General features: G+C 34.0%; 1 protein-coding gene across 8 annotated transcripts in view; it reads right to left on the reverse strand.

Annotated features, from left to right (window-relative positions):
* TAFA5 (TAFA chemokine like family member 5) overlaps positions 1-17,689 on the reverse strand; it is a 494,345-nt gene that overhangs the window by 199,358 nt on the left and 277,298 nt on the right. For all 8 annotated transcript variants that reach the window (XR_004406012.2, XR_004406011.2, XR_004406010.2 and 5 more), the window contains one exon: positions 3,531-3,680. Coding sequence is in view for 2 of the 8 variants with exons in the window: in XM_032985108.2 (XP_032840999.1) it covers positions 3,531-3,680 (150 nt within the window). In the remaining 6 variants the exon portion in view is untranslated. The remainder of the gene's footprint in view (positions 1-3,530; positions 3,681-17,689) is intronic.

A 17,689-nucleotide genomic window follows, 5' to 3' on the forward strand; every position in this document is an offset into this window, starting at 1 on the left:
AAAAATTACATCACAACCAAATATACCGAATATACATTACAACTCTGTGGGCCTAGAAATGAAGCAATCAACATTAAATCAAGCTTGAAATCAGGGTGAATACTGATGACATTTTTTCAGATTACATTAGCAATCTGCTATACTTAAAGACTGCTAGAAAAAAATGGAGTCAATTATCACTTGCCATCATAGGGAAACATTTCAAGAAATTCTCTGTTCTTCATGCTCTGCTCAGACCAAGCCCTAAACACTGCATTTTCATTTTTAAGAATTCTACTTTTATCTATCTGACATATACTGTCTTTTATTTTTTAAGGAAAAGAAAGACCTTAGCTGATGTAGCACTGGAAAATGAAGTGGATTTTGGTAATCAACTCAGGACTTACTATGAGTTGTGATGACAAGTGCAATCTCAGACAGTGCTTGTGAGGTTTAAGAGCCCTTAAATTACTTACTCGTTTTGCTACAATAACCGACGTGCATTTCAGAGCTCCAGGAAATATAGAGCATAACTGAATATATTCTAAGGTACTCCCCTCCATTAAACAATGGACAAATAGTGGCCAGGTACAACATGATGCATTTAAGGTTATAAAAATTACCAGCTTTAGTACTGAATCTTCAAAACACTCTCTTGCCAGAAGTTGTAACACAATTGTTAGTTAGTTTTCTTGTTAGTAGATTAGCAGGTCATGCTTTCTATGCTTACTTCCTTTACAAATTACTTTGCATTAATTATTAAAGGTTTAAGGTCTAATTCTGCTACCTTTACTTCAAAATTAATCTCACTAAAGTCAAGACTATGTAAAGAATAAAACTAAAAGAACCAAATCTTTGGAAATCAAGCTGGCATGAAAAAAAAAACACTGTGCAATGAGATTGTTTTCTTTCTGATAGCTGAAATGTCTCAAATAGCAATTACATTCTTAACATCAACTATAATATAAATAAAGAAAATTTGCAAAAGCATACTCTATGTCCTATTTAACAAAGATCAGAGAAGGACTGATTTGTTTGTTTGGAAAATTGGATTCTTTATTGTAAAAAAAATTATGTTTGGTTGTTGCATTCCTAAACCAGAAGCACTTGGCTTAATATCAGAGACAAAACTAGCTTTTCTCAGGCATAATTTTATGTAGATTTCATGTTCTGTCCAGAAGAAAATATTTAGTAGCTGTGTTTGAAACACTTTATTCTAGAAATGAATATAAACAGTACCGAAAAATTCAGTGTGTATTTTTTAAACTATGAACCTGGTAAATTCACAGATGGACACTTGGTAGTCAATAGCCAGCTTTATTTGCAAGCAGAGGATTAGAGACAAGATAAAGTGCTCATTTATTCTTTCCTATATAATTTTGTTTATGGTATGTAAAACTATTTTTTTAACTTCATTCACAAATAAAACCTACAGATCAAAGATTTGCCTTGTGCCTTCTTTTTAATTTCGGAATTTAATACACAGTTCTAGGTATTATTAACCTTTTCGAGCTTAGATTACAGAACATCCCTAACAGTGTCCAGTGAAGCAAAGTAGCATGTCCTACACATCTTGCAGTTATCATTCTTAGTAAGGGGCTTAACATTGTATCTATAAACATTTCACAAAATAATAAAGAAGTGTGTTATTTGATCTTATTAGAACTAAGTAGCAAAGCTTTAAAAAATTAGTTAGAATACATATACACATAAATTAATTGGAAGCTCTATTTTTCAACTGATGAACTTCCCACTTATTTTTCAAATGTGGAGTATTATATAAAGAACCCTCTCTGATTACACATTATCTAACCATAGATCCTGTCATCCAATTCTGTTTTCATAAAATGATGATCAAGCACACTGAAAGCAAACGCAGAATTTGAAATAGACCTTCATGAGTTCCCAATAAAATACAAAAATAAATAAAAATATTTTAAAATATCAAATTATCTCAATCCTTCCATAGTTGGAAAGTAAGCTAATATAGCCATTGAAGGATAAGGTGTAGTCACGTCTTCTTACTGACATGTATATTTTAGCTATCTAAAATCTCATCACCACAGGTGTCTTGAGGCAAGGCAGAGAAATAGTAAGTACCAGAGTGATGCATCCAATTTATCTTAGGCACTTAGGATGAGATACATTACTCTGAGAAGGTGCCTTTTGCTCTCCATTGGGTATAAAGGAAAACTGGAATTACTAGGTTATACAACTAACTTTGCATAGACTAGTTACAGAAGATGAATCTTACCATAGGCCATAACTGACTGAGGAAAAATTGTGTTTAGTACTCATCATATGATATAAAACTCGTATTTTCCCTTACAAAATTGTTGTTTTAAAAGGGGAAACATACGTTGATTTTTTTAATTGCTAGCAAGTATTTTTGCCAAAGTTACAACTATAAATGACACAATAAAATCATTCCTTTCTTAAGAAATTAAGTCTTATGATCCTACAATAAAACAGAAAATAAGAGAATTACTGGATACAGTATCACATTACGAAAGAGATAGCTAAGAAACTGTCTTACAGAGTACCAAAAACAGTGAAAAGAAAATGCAAAAATAGAATGTGCATGATGTTCTATATTTAGCTTTGTGGGTAGGCTCTGAAATCTCCCTTGAGCTGTCTTCTTTGATAATCACTGGTAAGACCAAATTCTGAGGCAACAGTAGGGTGTTCTCAGCAACACTTGTATCTGAGGACCCAAACCAGCCAGTATTCAAAGGCAATCTGTGAATTTATTATAGTTCTATACATAAACATCTGCCTTTTACTTTTGTTAACTGAGCCTAGATCAAAACACAATTTTGCATCAACTACTTTCAATATATCTCAAATTTTATTTTTAATACAAATGCTTGATAATAGCCTTATACTGGCAGACCTGTCTTGAAGATTGTCCCACTGTTAGCATCTTATTTAGCTGTAACACAAAGTCATTTGTCTCAAAGAATTATATCAAACTGAAATATTCTCAAACCTCCCTGTATGTCAGCAGTTTTCCAGCTGCATGCCATCACTGCATCTGCAGTGAATCATACAGAATCATCATTTTAAGGAAAGAAGGAATGCGGGATGTGTGAGGTATATTCAGATATTATATTGCAACTATAGTATCAGTGTTTTCTTCAACAACATTAACTATCACATAGGAGCAGTCACACTGCTTCCCATTGGCACAAAACCTTTGAAGATCTTTTTCAGTTTTTTAAATGTTATAAGGAACAAAAAGTAGGGGAAAAAAGAATGCCATTTCACTGATGATACTGTCATCACATGCAAAATATAATAGCACCATGCCCTTAACATTTAACTGCATATTAAGCTAAAACAAAAGTGAAAATTCCAATTTGAAAACTGTAACTGAAATATCTATACTATTGGTCAGTAATGGCCTTATAGGGAATTTCAATGGTATTGCCATTGCTAGTTGGGACATGTGAAAATTTCTTCTTTAGAGTTTTAATTTTTTTATGAGACACTATCAGTTTACATCACTCTTGTATTGGCAGAAACTGATTGAATAGATCTTTGCTTCTTACCATCAACACAGGCTGGCCTTGCTCTTGTTGTACCGGCAATCTGTCCTTTTTTACATGCACAGCGAGCTGTTTGTCGGGCTATAGTCCTTCGGGGCTGACTGCTATCTCTGTCCAAAGTAACAATCTCACATGTACCTGCAGCCAGTTGACCTGGAAAAAGAACCAGCAACAGGTACCAGAGTCACTGAATGCACTACAGGCAATCTATTACAGCCAAATAGAGTCATGGCCCTATGTCACAGCAGACACTCCACAACAAATGGGCAGCCAGCTGATGGATATAATAAAACCAAGATGACATACAATTTTTCTTTGTGGTGGACATAGGAAAACCCCACAAACTGGTTCTCTCAGAAAATGATTATTGTTCCATAAAAGCCAGAGAGCTGAGGTCACACAGGTTACTTTTACTTATGTCAGCTAAGTAAAGGAACAATCTGCTTTTACAGCAATTAATTTTAAATGGTGTGCTCCTTATGTACTTTCAGAAAATAAATGGTAAAAGTATATGGAAAACAAAAAAAACTTATCCACATGTCCATTATTACAATAAAGTCTTAACTTCTTTGTGTGTTGTTTTTGAAAGAAAAAGTCTTTCAAACTATGCCCATGTTTGACCTGATTGCCAGTCCTTTCGTTCTTGTTTCATCTAAACTGAACAGTAATTCATTCTCTACCTGACACATACTTGAAGTAGCTGGTCTTTTTTCTTTTACTAAATTTACTATACAGCCATCCTGAAAATGACAGTAAAATAACACTGCCCCATTAGCTCAGTAACGTTGTTTGCTTTTCACAGACTTCTGCAGTATACATATCTTTTCCTGAATACTGAGCAAATTCACATTACCTAATTCTGAATTTGGACTATGCTATGAGAGGCAAAACAAAAAGTTGCAAAAAACTATTTTATGAAGAATATTAGTCTGAATTAAATGTTATACAATTAAAATTATGCACTTCCTCTTGTACAACCAATAATAGACTACTAGTATACCAAAATACTATCTTTTACAAGCAAGAAAGATACAGTATTGAATTTCAGTGCATAATAAGACTGAAAAAAATCCATGAAAAAAAGCACTTTGTATTACATGTAATTTCTGGATTTTATGGTACAGTAGTAAATATAATTAAGACTGGATTTTGTCTTTGTAGTCAATCAATTATAAAGCTTCAAATGACTATGTGCAAAAATACATCTGCAAATCACGAACTTACTTTTTTTTTTTTTTCATAAAAAAATAGGATTGGAACAAATGCAATATTGTATTTATTAAAAAGTTATGCAGTTTAAATAATATTCACAGTAAATTATTTTTATGCTGTGAAATATTGATAAAGAACGAGACAAAAAGCAGAAATTTTAAACCTATATTAACATCAAAATTAAAAAAAAAAAAAAAAAAAAAAAAACACAAAAACCCCTGAAACATATGAACAGCATTTAATTCTAAAAGTGTAATGATATTTCTGTATACTGCATTTTTTTCCATTCAGAATACAAGTTTACCCAGTATATTCTTCTCAGAACCAGCTTATGATGCTTCCTATTGGGTAGATAATATTTGGAAACTGTCAGAATAGCAAAATATTGTAGGCTGTCAACAGCATTGTGATTGGCTCACTGCTAAACCACCTAAACTTTATGTTGCTGTGACTCCCACACTGCAGTGAATTACAACATGGTAAAACTGAGGATTTCAATGATTAATATGGAACAAGGTACTCTACAAATTCATGCAAATATATGACATATATGCAAGTAATATACATTAGGCATTTATAAACACAGATATGATATTCACAATAATGAACACTATCACCATAATATTTAATGGCTGATGGCAACTAGTCTTATGAACTATGGTCAATCCTGGGTTTAAATGCTTTTCCAACCACTCTCTTAATAAAAACATCTTAGGGTAAAGATACTGATGAGAGGACTTTTACTCTAATATATGCTGTTTTTTTCTTTCTTTCCTCTGAAATCTTGGATTAGAAAGCAAAGGTTTAGCAAAAAAAAAGATAGTGGCACATGATTTTCCAAATAAGGACAAGGGAAATCCAGCCACTTTAACTGAAAAAAAAAAAAAAAAAATACAAAACACAAAACAAAACAAAACCCACAAAACATTCTTTTTTCCCCCATCTCTAATATATTTCATTCTGGGTTGCAGGAGATATACTGCTCCCAAAGAATACAGCTGTCTCAGAAGATCATGTAAAAAAGACATAATCAGAGGTGTATTTATATCTTGATCCCTTAGGCATTTGAATATCATGATTATAGTCCTGCATCAAGAATGGAAACCAAAAAAAAGTGGAAGCATAAATAAAGCATGTGTAAGCATTCCTGAGAGTGTGGGTTGCCATATTCTCCACTATCTCTAAGTCTTTATACTATTGTGGTTTTCATTAAAAGTTATGGTAAATAATATAATCTAGGTGAATCATTATATAAAACCCCACTTCGGAGGATAGGAACCAGTTTTACAGCACAGTGAAGGTGAATAAGGACTACACTCAGAGAAAAAAAGAATAAGTAAGCTTTATGTCAAGATAATTTGTGAAAGCTAAAAAGCTTTCCAGGGAATGGAAGCAGTGACTATCAATAAGAGTGGCTGTAGATAATCTTTTCTGCTTTTGGACCTGTCCAGTTTTAGTTCGGCACAGGTTCATTTTGAGCCAGCTGGGCTATTTGTTTTTTTTTATGATTGTTTTCAGTTGTTTATTTTGTTTAGATATGATAATTTCTTCCAGGCATAACAATCTAATTCTTTTGATGAACTTTGAAAACTGGAATACCTAAATGAGAGTAATTTATATACAAAGATAATGTTTGCATAGCTATTAAAAACAAGGGGAAATTGGAAATATTTGTAAAACATTTAATGGATTATTTTGTTTTAAAGATAATTTCTCTGTTGCCATTCTTCTTCTATAGCAGAAGAAAATTAAAAGTTATTGTAGAGCTGCAGCAGGTCTTCCCACATATGTGACATAAATACTTCCTGGTGCTTGTGTCACAGGGTGCAAAGGCTGCAAGTATATTCAGCACTGCAACATAGTGTACATCTACTGTTACTTGTCTTTAGATGGCTGTAAAGCATGAAAAGTATTAGTTAAGGTTATGGAGGTCCACCTCCAGAGAGAGAGTCATCCTGTTATATAGCATGTTCTCTCTGTCTCTCATTAAGTAGAGGGTAAATCTACAGGAGTACCTTACTTAGATGACATGTATGCTACTTTTGCTTTTTAACAGTTTAATCTAGAAATGTAAAGTACAAAATGAATAAAGAACAAAAGGAATATACTTCTTGTAAGGACCAAGTTTAAAGAATTAGGATACATTTAATTTTCAGGGGAGTTAACAGTGACCTCTTGCAAAGACATTAATGAAAAAAGGACATTCAGCTGTGAGCCTCTGAACATTCTCCACTCCTAAGCACAGAAGTCTCAAGGCAGCAATGGGTGGAGTTTCACTGGAACTTTTCCAGCTGAGAGATTAAGAGCCACAGTCCATGGAAGAGTCATAAAGATTCCATGTTTTCAGTAGATCATAGCAAAGCAATTCACCAACCTGAATGAGATAATCTTGGGGGGAAAAAAGGCAAGCATCATTAGAGAACTCTAATTCACTGTAGCCCTGTCTGAAAGATATTTTTGAGAAAAAGAATATAATTTTTTATTATTTTATGGAACATGCATAAAGATTATTTCAGTTATCATCATCCAGTTTTCCAAGTAAATAAGTGGGTATTTTTTTGTTGTAGTTATTGTTTTGATATTATTTTATATATGTAAATATTTTATATTTTATAAATATTTATTTTATAAGTTTATTTTATTAATTAGGATCTCATTGGAAGTTATTTGATTTTGTGTTGCCACCATCTGGTTACTAAACAGAGAAAAGTTCAGGTTCCTTAATGCTCTTCTGTAATGTTGTGCTGCACTCTTGAAATGCCAGTTGATATGTCTCCTCTCTCTTCCACCACAAACACCCATGCTTCTATATGGAATTCTTTCAGGAAAAAAAGGAAAACTACAGGATTCGGAATTAAAACCGTAAGTCAAGCTAAACCAAAAAAAAAAAAAAAGTTAAAATTTCAAATACAACAGGATTAGGCTTTTGGCTTCTAGCTTGCACTCATGGACTTGTTTACGACAACTGCTGTAGTCAACACCTGTTTTGATTTTTTCTGAATGAACTCCCATTGTGATCAGTTCTGAAGCTGCTTTCTGTGAGACTTTCATGGAAGTCTGTAGAATCAGTGAGTTTAGGCACATATATTTAGCAAATGGTGCAGGAAATATCTCAAGGTAAAGGTATTACACTTTTAAAAGTTTTTTAGTACTTACAATCTTGAGAGATAAGAGTTTGTTATCAAAATTTTTAAAAGTAAATGGCATTTTTATGTGAATTATGAAAAGTCTTCTGTCAATTATAAACCACTGTTGAAAGAACAAAGCTTTTTAAAGATCCATATTGTCTGTCATAGGTAACACACTCAAATAGTAAATATTTTCATACTACATGGAGGTTACCTGGGATAACGTTTTAATATTCTGTGGAGAAAAATACTTCTGTTCTCTAATAGAAAATAAAATCTGCCTAATCCACATTGATTATAGCAAGCCAGTTACAGATATTATGAATTTTTAATTTATGCATGCTGAAAAGCTGAATACTTTCCCCCAAATTCATTTAAATAAATAAAATCAGATGGTAAACTCAAGATACCTGTTTATTATATAATGAAAATAAAACTTGGTCTAAATATACAGGTCTTTCCAGGGTTTTAGATTTCATGCTCATCCAAAAAATCTACTTCTGAATCGTACATGCAGGCTTATATTATAGTTTCAGTGAACAATTTTTTCATGCATCACCAATTTGATGCCTAGCAACACAAGCTCTTTTAGATCAAAATGCATCAAGTTAGATGTTATTAAAATTCTTGGCTAGATTCAGATACTCTTTTGTCAGTGAACACAATGCAGGAGTTGTTTCAAAATCAGATCATAGGAATACATTCAGTAGTTTTCTATTACAATATTGAGGTCTTTCTGACAACAGAGCCAAGCCAACTCCTGAGCAGAGATGAATATCAAGAATTCCTACTGAAATAAGGGGGAATTTAAGTACTCAGTGTCACTCATGATTTGCAGCTTGATGTTAACTTGAGTAACATATATTTAAACATATTTAAATTTTAAAAAATAAAACCCATATATTTAAGTGGAGTTTGAAGCTTTTTGTGTTATATATTCTTCCTCAATGAAAATGTCCTGAAAGAAGATGTCTTACACTGAACATCATCCAATTTCAGACAGTCCTATTACTTTTTCCTTTTCAATTTTAGTTCAGAATAAGAGAGATTATGGCAAGGAATAGGTTTGCCCAAATAACCACACTCACTTTTAAAGTACAATAGCAAAATTTGTGGAAATCCAACTAGTATAAAATAAAAAAAGAGCAACTCCCACAAAGCTTCTGAAAAGATGTATTTAATCTAAAGTAACCACCCAGAATTGGTTCAGCTTCTGTAATTTAGTATGGGAAAAAACAGTTCAAATGAATCCGCGTAATTTCAGAATAAATATCAAATAAGAACACTCTTTCAATCTTAATTTATGCAATAGAAGGGCATTTCAATTATTCAGAAGAATATATTAATGTAAATACACTATTTTCTTTTTCTGTTACCAAAAAACTTTTCCTTCCAAGATGCTTCATTTATTGTTTAGGACCTTGTATCTTTCTGCTGAAACAAATGTTGTGGCTGTTTAAGTAACAGACTACACAATGCAGTTCTTCATGCTAGTACAGTTAGACAACCTGTTTAAAATAGTCTTTACCAGTTTTTCTGGAGGGTATGATTATGCTGTCAGTAGAAGACAGGACCAACAACATTGTCTGAAACAAAAAGTAACTAATTTGGATAATCCTAATTTACTGGTGTAACCCACAGGTGCCCAGTAAACTGAAAAGCAGCATCCTGAATTTTTCAAAACTTTCCATAGATTTACTTCATTACAGGTTCAGAGCTATATTTGGCTGGAAGCAACCTTAACATGTGACCTCTGCAGCTTCTCAATCTTAAAAGGAATGATCCTGGATTTTAGTGGTATAAAATAAAATAATTTGTCTCTAAAGATGTGTGTAGTGCTTACTTCATAAAGGAAAACTCACTGTAGAACCCAGTTAAGTAAAACTTATGAATAACAAGAGAAAAATACGATGAATGCCTTCTTGTTTTAAGAGTCAGTTTAAGTATTTTCAGAGTTCCACTGCAACGAAACAGTACATTATGTCCCCTTAGTAATTACTAATCTTATTGCAATTTTCAGACTACCACTTAGCCATCTCAAGCACATAAACAGCACAGACGTTAGGAGGACAGGAAAATAGCTTTCAGCCCTCACATTCTGAAATAAGCAGTAAATTTTAATTAAGATAGATCCTACTCTTCTAAATAGTTGCACAGGAAATAAAATAGAGTCTGTGCAGATTTAAGATACATTCAGGACTCATTTTGAGATTTCTTTTTTTCCCCAGATAAGCCTAATGCTTTAATTTATTGCACCTGATACTGCTATTGTACATAATTGCTTAATATTTTGTTGCATAATTACAAATAATTTCCCCTACCTCTTACTATTAAAAACATAACAGAAAAAAAATTAAATGTAAAACCAAAGTGTAGTAAAAACAAACTTCAAGATTTAAGTTTCTGAAGGCAGTTCTCAAATGGAATTGGTACAAAGGGGAATTCCAGACCAGAAAAGAGTTGAAAAATCAAGCCAAGGATGTATACATAAATGTGGCAGCAAGGCATTTATATATATCAACCCAATTTTAAATATTTTTTTCTACTTGGTATACTACTTTAAAAAGTATTCATACTGATCCCATGGTTTTAGGACATAGCAATGTAATTTCTCAAATTCCTATACAGTCTCAGGTCAAAACCAACACATTTGTTATGCCATATTTTGCAAAAAAAAAAAAAAAAAAAAAAGAAAGAAAAAGAAAACCACATCTGAAGTACTGTATTGAGAGAGAAATTTATTTCAGGGCTGTGAGGGCTATAATAACCTCACTGTCCTTGCCCAGCACACCCTGCCCACGGCCCAGGACCCCTTTCCAGACCCCAGGGCCACCATCCCCCACCCCAGTGACACTGCAGCAGAGCTGGTCAGCCCTGCCATGCCTGGCCATGGGCCCCATGGAACCAGACCCACCCGTGGGCCCACAGCCTGGCCTCAGCCTGTCTCTGTCTCCAGTGAGGTGACCGGTTCCTGGGGCTGGGGCTGCCCCGGTGGCTCCCTGGCTGCCTGGTCCTGCCCTGAGCGGTCTCCGGGAGAGGATCTCACTGATTCCAGCATGAAGATGAGAAATCCATCAAGCTGCATCACCACGAGAGCCAATGACCCTTGCAGCCCTCATTTCAGTGACAGAGATCACAGCTTCCATCTTTGAGAAATGTCTTTAATGTATATTCACACAAAAAACAACGAAATTAATCCCATTAATGTTGATTTCATTAATATTATAGAAATATCCTCCTTAGCCTATTAATTTCTGGAGGTTTGCGTTGAGTCCCCATGTCTCTTTTTGGATAGTGACCTAACAGCAGACCTTACAAATAAGGAAAACATGCAACTGATGCTATCAAAAATAAGCAGAAATGACAAAGCGTTTAAGACCTTTCTTTTTAAGTAAGTTCTACCTCTGTGTAAGTCAGTGTGAACTGCAAATCTCAGCTACACAGAGCTCCTCCAAGGTGGACCTGTAGCTATGAGGGCTACCTGTTCACTCTTCTTCATGTAGGTTTAGTTAATTAATTGCTTCTGGAGGCCTCTATTGGTTAGAAAAAGGAAATAACTGCATGAATTCAGGATTAAACAGAGCTATGCTTGTTTTCATAGGTTGGGAAGTGTCCGTCAGTTTATCACTTTCCTAAAAATATTTAAGACTTTCCTAAAAATATTTAAGACTGTTAAAAAAAGAAAATAATAAAGAAGAAAAACACCCTTTCATGTCTTTACCAATCTCTACATGTAAAATAAACCTAGTCTGTTTATAAAACAAACAGAATAGCCATAGGCAGAAAATGTTACTGGAGGGATGCTGATATTTCTCTTGAGAAAGACAGAAATAAAAAGCACAGGTTTGTCTGAAAAGCTACTGACATTTGTTAGAGCTAGAAGCTGTATGTCGGGAAGGAACAAGTCTGTTGTGTTAGCAAAATATGTCACTGCAGGGAGCATGAAATCTGTTTGAAGGAACATGCAGATAAAGCCATTTATCAGAAGTAGATATAATATAGCAGCACAGGTAAACTGTTTTTAACTTCCTGGGTTTTCCTTTTTACAGTCAAATGATTTGTTATTCTAGAATTATTTGACTGTTATTCTAGAATTACTTGAAAACTATATACATATATAACACAGGCTTTAAAAAGTCATCAAGTAAGTGCCCTTCCTACTGGTATCAAGATCTGCACTGCAAGATCCTGGGCTCAACAGAAGATTTGGGGTAAAATTTTGTCCAGTATGGGTCATGTGGGAAAGGAGAATCACTATGCTGAAATTTTGTTTTGTTAGATCCTGTCAATATGCCTTAATCCTAAACTGCAGAAATAATAATTGCAAACTTCTAATTACCATCCACCAGGAAGTAAATTATATCCTATGCAACAAGAACTGTGCCATTAATCTGTGCCTCTGGCAGGTTGGAAAACCTGGAGGCCAATGTACGCAGCTGAAAACAACTGCTACCTAACAATATCCAGTCTAGTTAACATGCCATATGCTAACTCATACCTATGAATGAATAAAAAATTCAAATGATGGCAATATTCTGTTATTTTTGTAGGACAAATATGATCACACTAAATCATCCACTGTACTCTCAGTATATCTAAATTTCTTTATAATAAGCCTGTTTACTTTGACTACTGCTTATAACACTACTCTTCCCTTTCTCCAAAAGCCCATGACACAAAAATCCGTTCTCTTTCTGGTGATGGCACTGTGATGCAGCTGGGTTTTTTTTTTGTTGGTTTTTTTTTTTTGTTTGTTTGTTTTGTTTTGTTTTGTTTTGTTTTTGTTGTTGTTTTTTGTTTGTTTTTTTTTTTGTTTGTTTTTGTTGTTTGTTGTTGTTGTTTTGTTTTGTTTTTTTGTTGTTTTTTTTTTTGTCATCTAGCTAGTAGGTTTAACCTGAAATCACTAGATAACGACGAAAGTGTTCTAGTAGCTAGTGTCATTTTCCTCCCATATTTGTCATGAAAAAAGTCCATAAACATTCTCCATACAAAATATAGTCTCTCAAGACTTTGTACTCTGTGGAACTGCACTTACTGAGAACATATAGGTACAATAGCTCACACATGACCACAGGGAATTATAAACTTATCTTAGTAACACTGCACAAGTAACCACTAAAAAACAAAGGCACTGAAGCAGGGCAGTACCCATAGCCAAGAAGGAAATAAATTTCAACAGTTTTGCATGTCTTACTACACCTGAGAAGAAATAATCCCACAGAATAACATATTACATTAATTAGAAATATTATGGACAAACCCAAATCAGGGTTTGATGCTGAGAATCTTGAGCAAAGGATCCTCAGGCCCAGATCTTCAACAGGCAGAATTTACACCTCTTGAAGTGCCTCTCTCTCTTCAGTGACTGTAAAAGAAGTTTATGGTGCATAGGTTCAATTAATCTATGTGCTAGCACGAATTCTCAAAACAAGTACATCATAAGGACCAGAACAGAATAGCATGTATCTGCTGCATCTGCTGTTTCTTCTTGCTTAGCTCTCAGAGTTTCATTACTGATCACACAAGAATAGTGTAATGTTCCTCAGTGGTACCTGCCTCTCCGTGTTTACTGCATGGAGCAATGAAGTCCCTCATTTAGGTGCTATGCTGAGCACATGGATAGATTTAGCACACAAGCCCCACTACTGCTGGTACATTACTGGGGCTTTAGCTAATTGCACTGTCTTAAAAGTTAAAAAATACAGATGTAGTATGCTAAATACATATATTCTTTCTGTTAGACTAATACCAAACGTCAGCACCAACTAGAGAAAGTGAACTTGACAGGCTTCTTAACTGATAGATTTGAGTGATGGCTTTCATTTTAAAGGTTTGTCTGAGAACAGTGCTATATGCAAGTGTGACAGAGAAGCATGAGTATGTTGGCTATTATTCTCAGCTGTTCTACAGGTCTGGAGGAGTGATTTTCTATCCGGGCCAGCTTAACTGCTGCATTTTCCATTTTTATCCATTTTGCTCAAAATGACTTATGAAACAGGTGCATGCTGAAACTAAAAGTTTTCATGGATGAAATCCATGATTTTTATATTCTCATTTATAGTCCTCCAAGAATATAATCATTTATGGCATAAGATTGTCTTCTGCACAACTCAGAGGAAGGTGACAGCAAAAGAGGTTTTAAGTTGCTCACATATATCCAAGGCTGCCCAAAGACAGTGCAGTGAACAAGGACTACAGTCATCCCACTCAACTTTAATAAACAGTAAACGGGTCAAGATATATACAATACCTCTTCCTGTGTCCCATTTATCAGAAAAAAATGTCTTCCATTTACACAACTAAGTGTTCAACCACTGCATACTCACAACATCCATTATTTCACTTCTACACCCTATAGAGGGGCTTATGCTCAAAGAAGATAGATGTCATGTATGTTCACACCAGTTGTAGAATTAATCTCAAGATACAAAAAAGCTGGAAATTTTTTAAGAGTACAAATCCATTCTGTGTTAGACTTTGCAGCTGTTAAATAGACACAAACAAAACTATCAACAGGAGCAAAACATCAAGGTATGTGTTCATATCATAGAAGGCAATGTTAAAAAGTCTTTACACTGATGACCTTTTAAAAAACTTTAAATTAACCTTTTTATTATTATTATTATTCCCTCTATAACAAGGTCCATCTTTTTATGTACTGCTTATCAGTTTTACTAGCTAATAAAAAGTTAAATTACGCTATCAATTTCCCAATGAATGTCTAATAAATAATACTTCCTCAGATCAAGGTCCTTAATAAAAATGAATGCAAATGAGGCCTATTGCTGTTTTACACATTAGTTTGATGAACTAAGTTTACTATTACTCATGGTGTACCATACTGAAAAATGCTAAGACGTAGAATAGACTGCAATTAAGTTTTCTAAACACAAAAAATGTGTACTTAGATAAACATACACACTCATATGCATACACATAAACTTCACAGAAGGATGTGTTGTACTATATGAACTTGAAGTTGAAGGTGATTCGGAACATATTACTTCTCATATTGATCATAAGATATAAGCAATTTGCCAAGATTCTTCACAATAGCTATTATACTAATACCACAGAGTGAATCAGTAAGTCTGCTCTTTATGATACCATAGTGGATGTAGTAATTCTAATTTACAATATATAACTTTTAGTCCAACATAGAGAAAAATTTCAAAGTAGAAACTACCTGTGTGAGAAGAGTTCCCATTGATTTCTAAGAGAACGTCATTTGCAAAAAAATGTCAGGTCTGAGACTGGCATTGACTATGCTTTGCATTGTTTATTCTCACCCATTTACCAGAACTTTAACATCACAATATTGACTGTAGTAAATACCTCAGTTCTATGACTGTATCTAGTGGATGACACTAAATTATCCTCTCAAATGTGGGACAAAGTGTTTCATAAACCATCATAAACTATATTCCATGTTTCATCAGCTAAGTTTCTAAGAATTAAAACTAAGACAATGTGAGATTTGATCAGCTCCATGGGTCACACTGAAGTAGCACTGACCAGAAGTTCTTTGATGTAGAGGACAATATGAAAGTTGTCAAGTTAAAGAGCACTGAGCATAACAAAGTGCTGCTCCCCATCTAGAGGAAATGCTGAAGGAGAAAGGTTAACATTATGTAGAAGTATTAACATTCTCTGCCTTCGTTTTGGTGAATATACTTAAGTTGTTTACATCAGTGATACTGATACTGTGTTTCTGTGGTCATGGTATGTAGGCAGGAGAAAGTATAAAATTCATGGACAGGAGAACGGTCCCACGGGGATGAGTAAGGAAGCAGCAAGGAAAGATTTATTGAATGAATGTTTGCACTCACCAGATGTAATAAAACTTGAACGATGTCAATCAATTAATGTACATATATGAGATATACATGGTCATGTTGACCACTTATGGTGTCCCCTTCTTATTTTAATTTTCCCAGTGGCAATATAACAGTTTGAATGAAAACTGAGGATAATCTGTTGGAATCAGAACAGAAAAGCTGGCAATAAACATTTCATTAAAAAAGGGTTTCTGAAAGGCCATATAACCTTTTGTCTAAATGCTGTAAATCCAAAATGTATTAGGTTCAAACAAAATGAAGTTATTTTAATGAGGTAAAGGTAGTCTGAATTTATACAGCAACCATTAAAGGGGGAGTCATTATGACACTAAGACAAATCTAATCATTCAGACCATGGATTGGGTAGGGTATCTCTAGAGAAAATAGGCCAACACAAGCATGTATCACCTAAGGGGCAGCTAAGGGTAGTGAACTGAACTATTAATAACAGCTGTAACTATACATCACATTATTTGTGCGTATGTTGATGCACACACAGGTGTATTTTGGTCTCATGCTGGGGAGGGTAACTGCAGAGGGAGACAGTAAGTTTGCAATAAGGAAGAGAACATCATTTAACCTCATTGCGAGATAAATGTGAGCATGGTTATATACAGAAAGCAGTGACTGTGTTATTATCATTAAGAGGAATTAATGTATTAAATAACAATTACATTGTCTTGGTTTAAAACAGGAATGCCAATCAAAAGACTAGGATTCAGTTTCTTATGTTGCCATATATCTTCTGTACTGGCTAACCACTTTGCTCTTGTTAATCTTGTATACAGCACTATTTTCAGTGAAACTACACCACCATCAAACTCACATTAGACCAGAGCTGAAGCCATGAGAATTGTATTATCAATCAAAATTCAGTTCTTATAATTTCCTGAAACTTAAAGAATTAAAGAACTACAATTCTTTTCTAGTCTTAAGTGAAAACAGTTGTACATCTGTACAACATGAATTTTTGCACAGTGACTAATCCTGCTCCAAATAAAATCAATGGAAGTTTTATGACTAACTTCACAGACAGCAAATTCAACAGAAAAATGAGAAAGTCTCCACACTTCCAGCACCAACGCTTTAGCAAATTTGTGTTGCATCTTAAATAACTGTGATTTTGACTGAGGATTTTTGTCAAATGAAAGTGAAAGTTCTGTTTTAAAATCCACTCACTTTGTATGACTTTGTAGGTACCACAAGTCATTACAGCAGCTCTGAAGAAAGGTGCTCTACGATCAGGAAGCAGAGAGATGCAAAGCCAAAGGCACACTCCCTTCAGTGTTGTACTCATCTATGCACTGTATGATCACTCTATGGTCTCTCTAGCTTTTTTGGACTAGATGACCTCCAGGCACCCCTTCCAACCTAAATAATTCTATGATTAAATGATTCAAGTAATGTACCAGAATACAGTAGTGTAGACTGTGTGTATACATTGGTACACACTGTGTCTATACTCTCATATACATAGTTGTTTGCTAATGGCTGTTGATATTTTAGCCTTTAAAACATGTGAATTTTGTTCACCACTCCTACTCTAGTAATTTCAAGTAGACAGTTTCTCTTTTCTATTGCTTCCTGATATTCATAAAATAATAACAGTTTGCTGTAACAGAACTGCTCTGTTGATACGAGATAAGCTTATTCCAATACCATTCCACTGAATACCCAAATTCTTATATCTTCAATCAAATGAAGCTAGTCACTGCTGGAAAAGCAAATTCAGTAAAAGCTCCAAAGAACTTAATAAAAGTAAAGTGTATACATAAACTATTTCTGACTATGCAAAACTCCTTAAGAGAATATAAACCTATAAGTATTATAGAAATAGTTTATATATATATCTGTATGTATAATGTATATTATAAATTGTGTATACATTAAAATTGTTAGGCTATATTTCATACTTACAAACTTCAGAGATGATGGAATATTGTTTGATGACATAACTGAAATCTGCAGTAGTATCCAACCAGAA

This window comes from Tyto alba, unplaced genomic scaffold (assembly GCF_018691265.1).
Source record: "Tyto alba isolate M040663 unplaced genomic scaffold, T.alba_DEE_v4.0 Super-Scaffold_2, whole genome shotgun sequence".
Classification (NCBI taxonomy): Eukaryota; Metazoa; Chordata; class Aves; order Strigiformes; family Tytonidae; genus Tyto; species Tyto alba.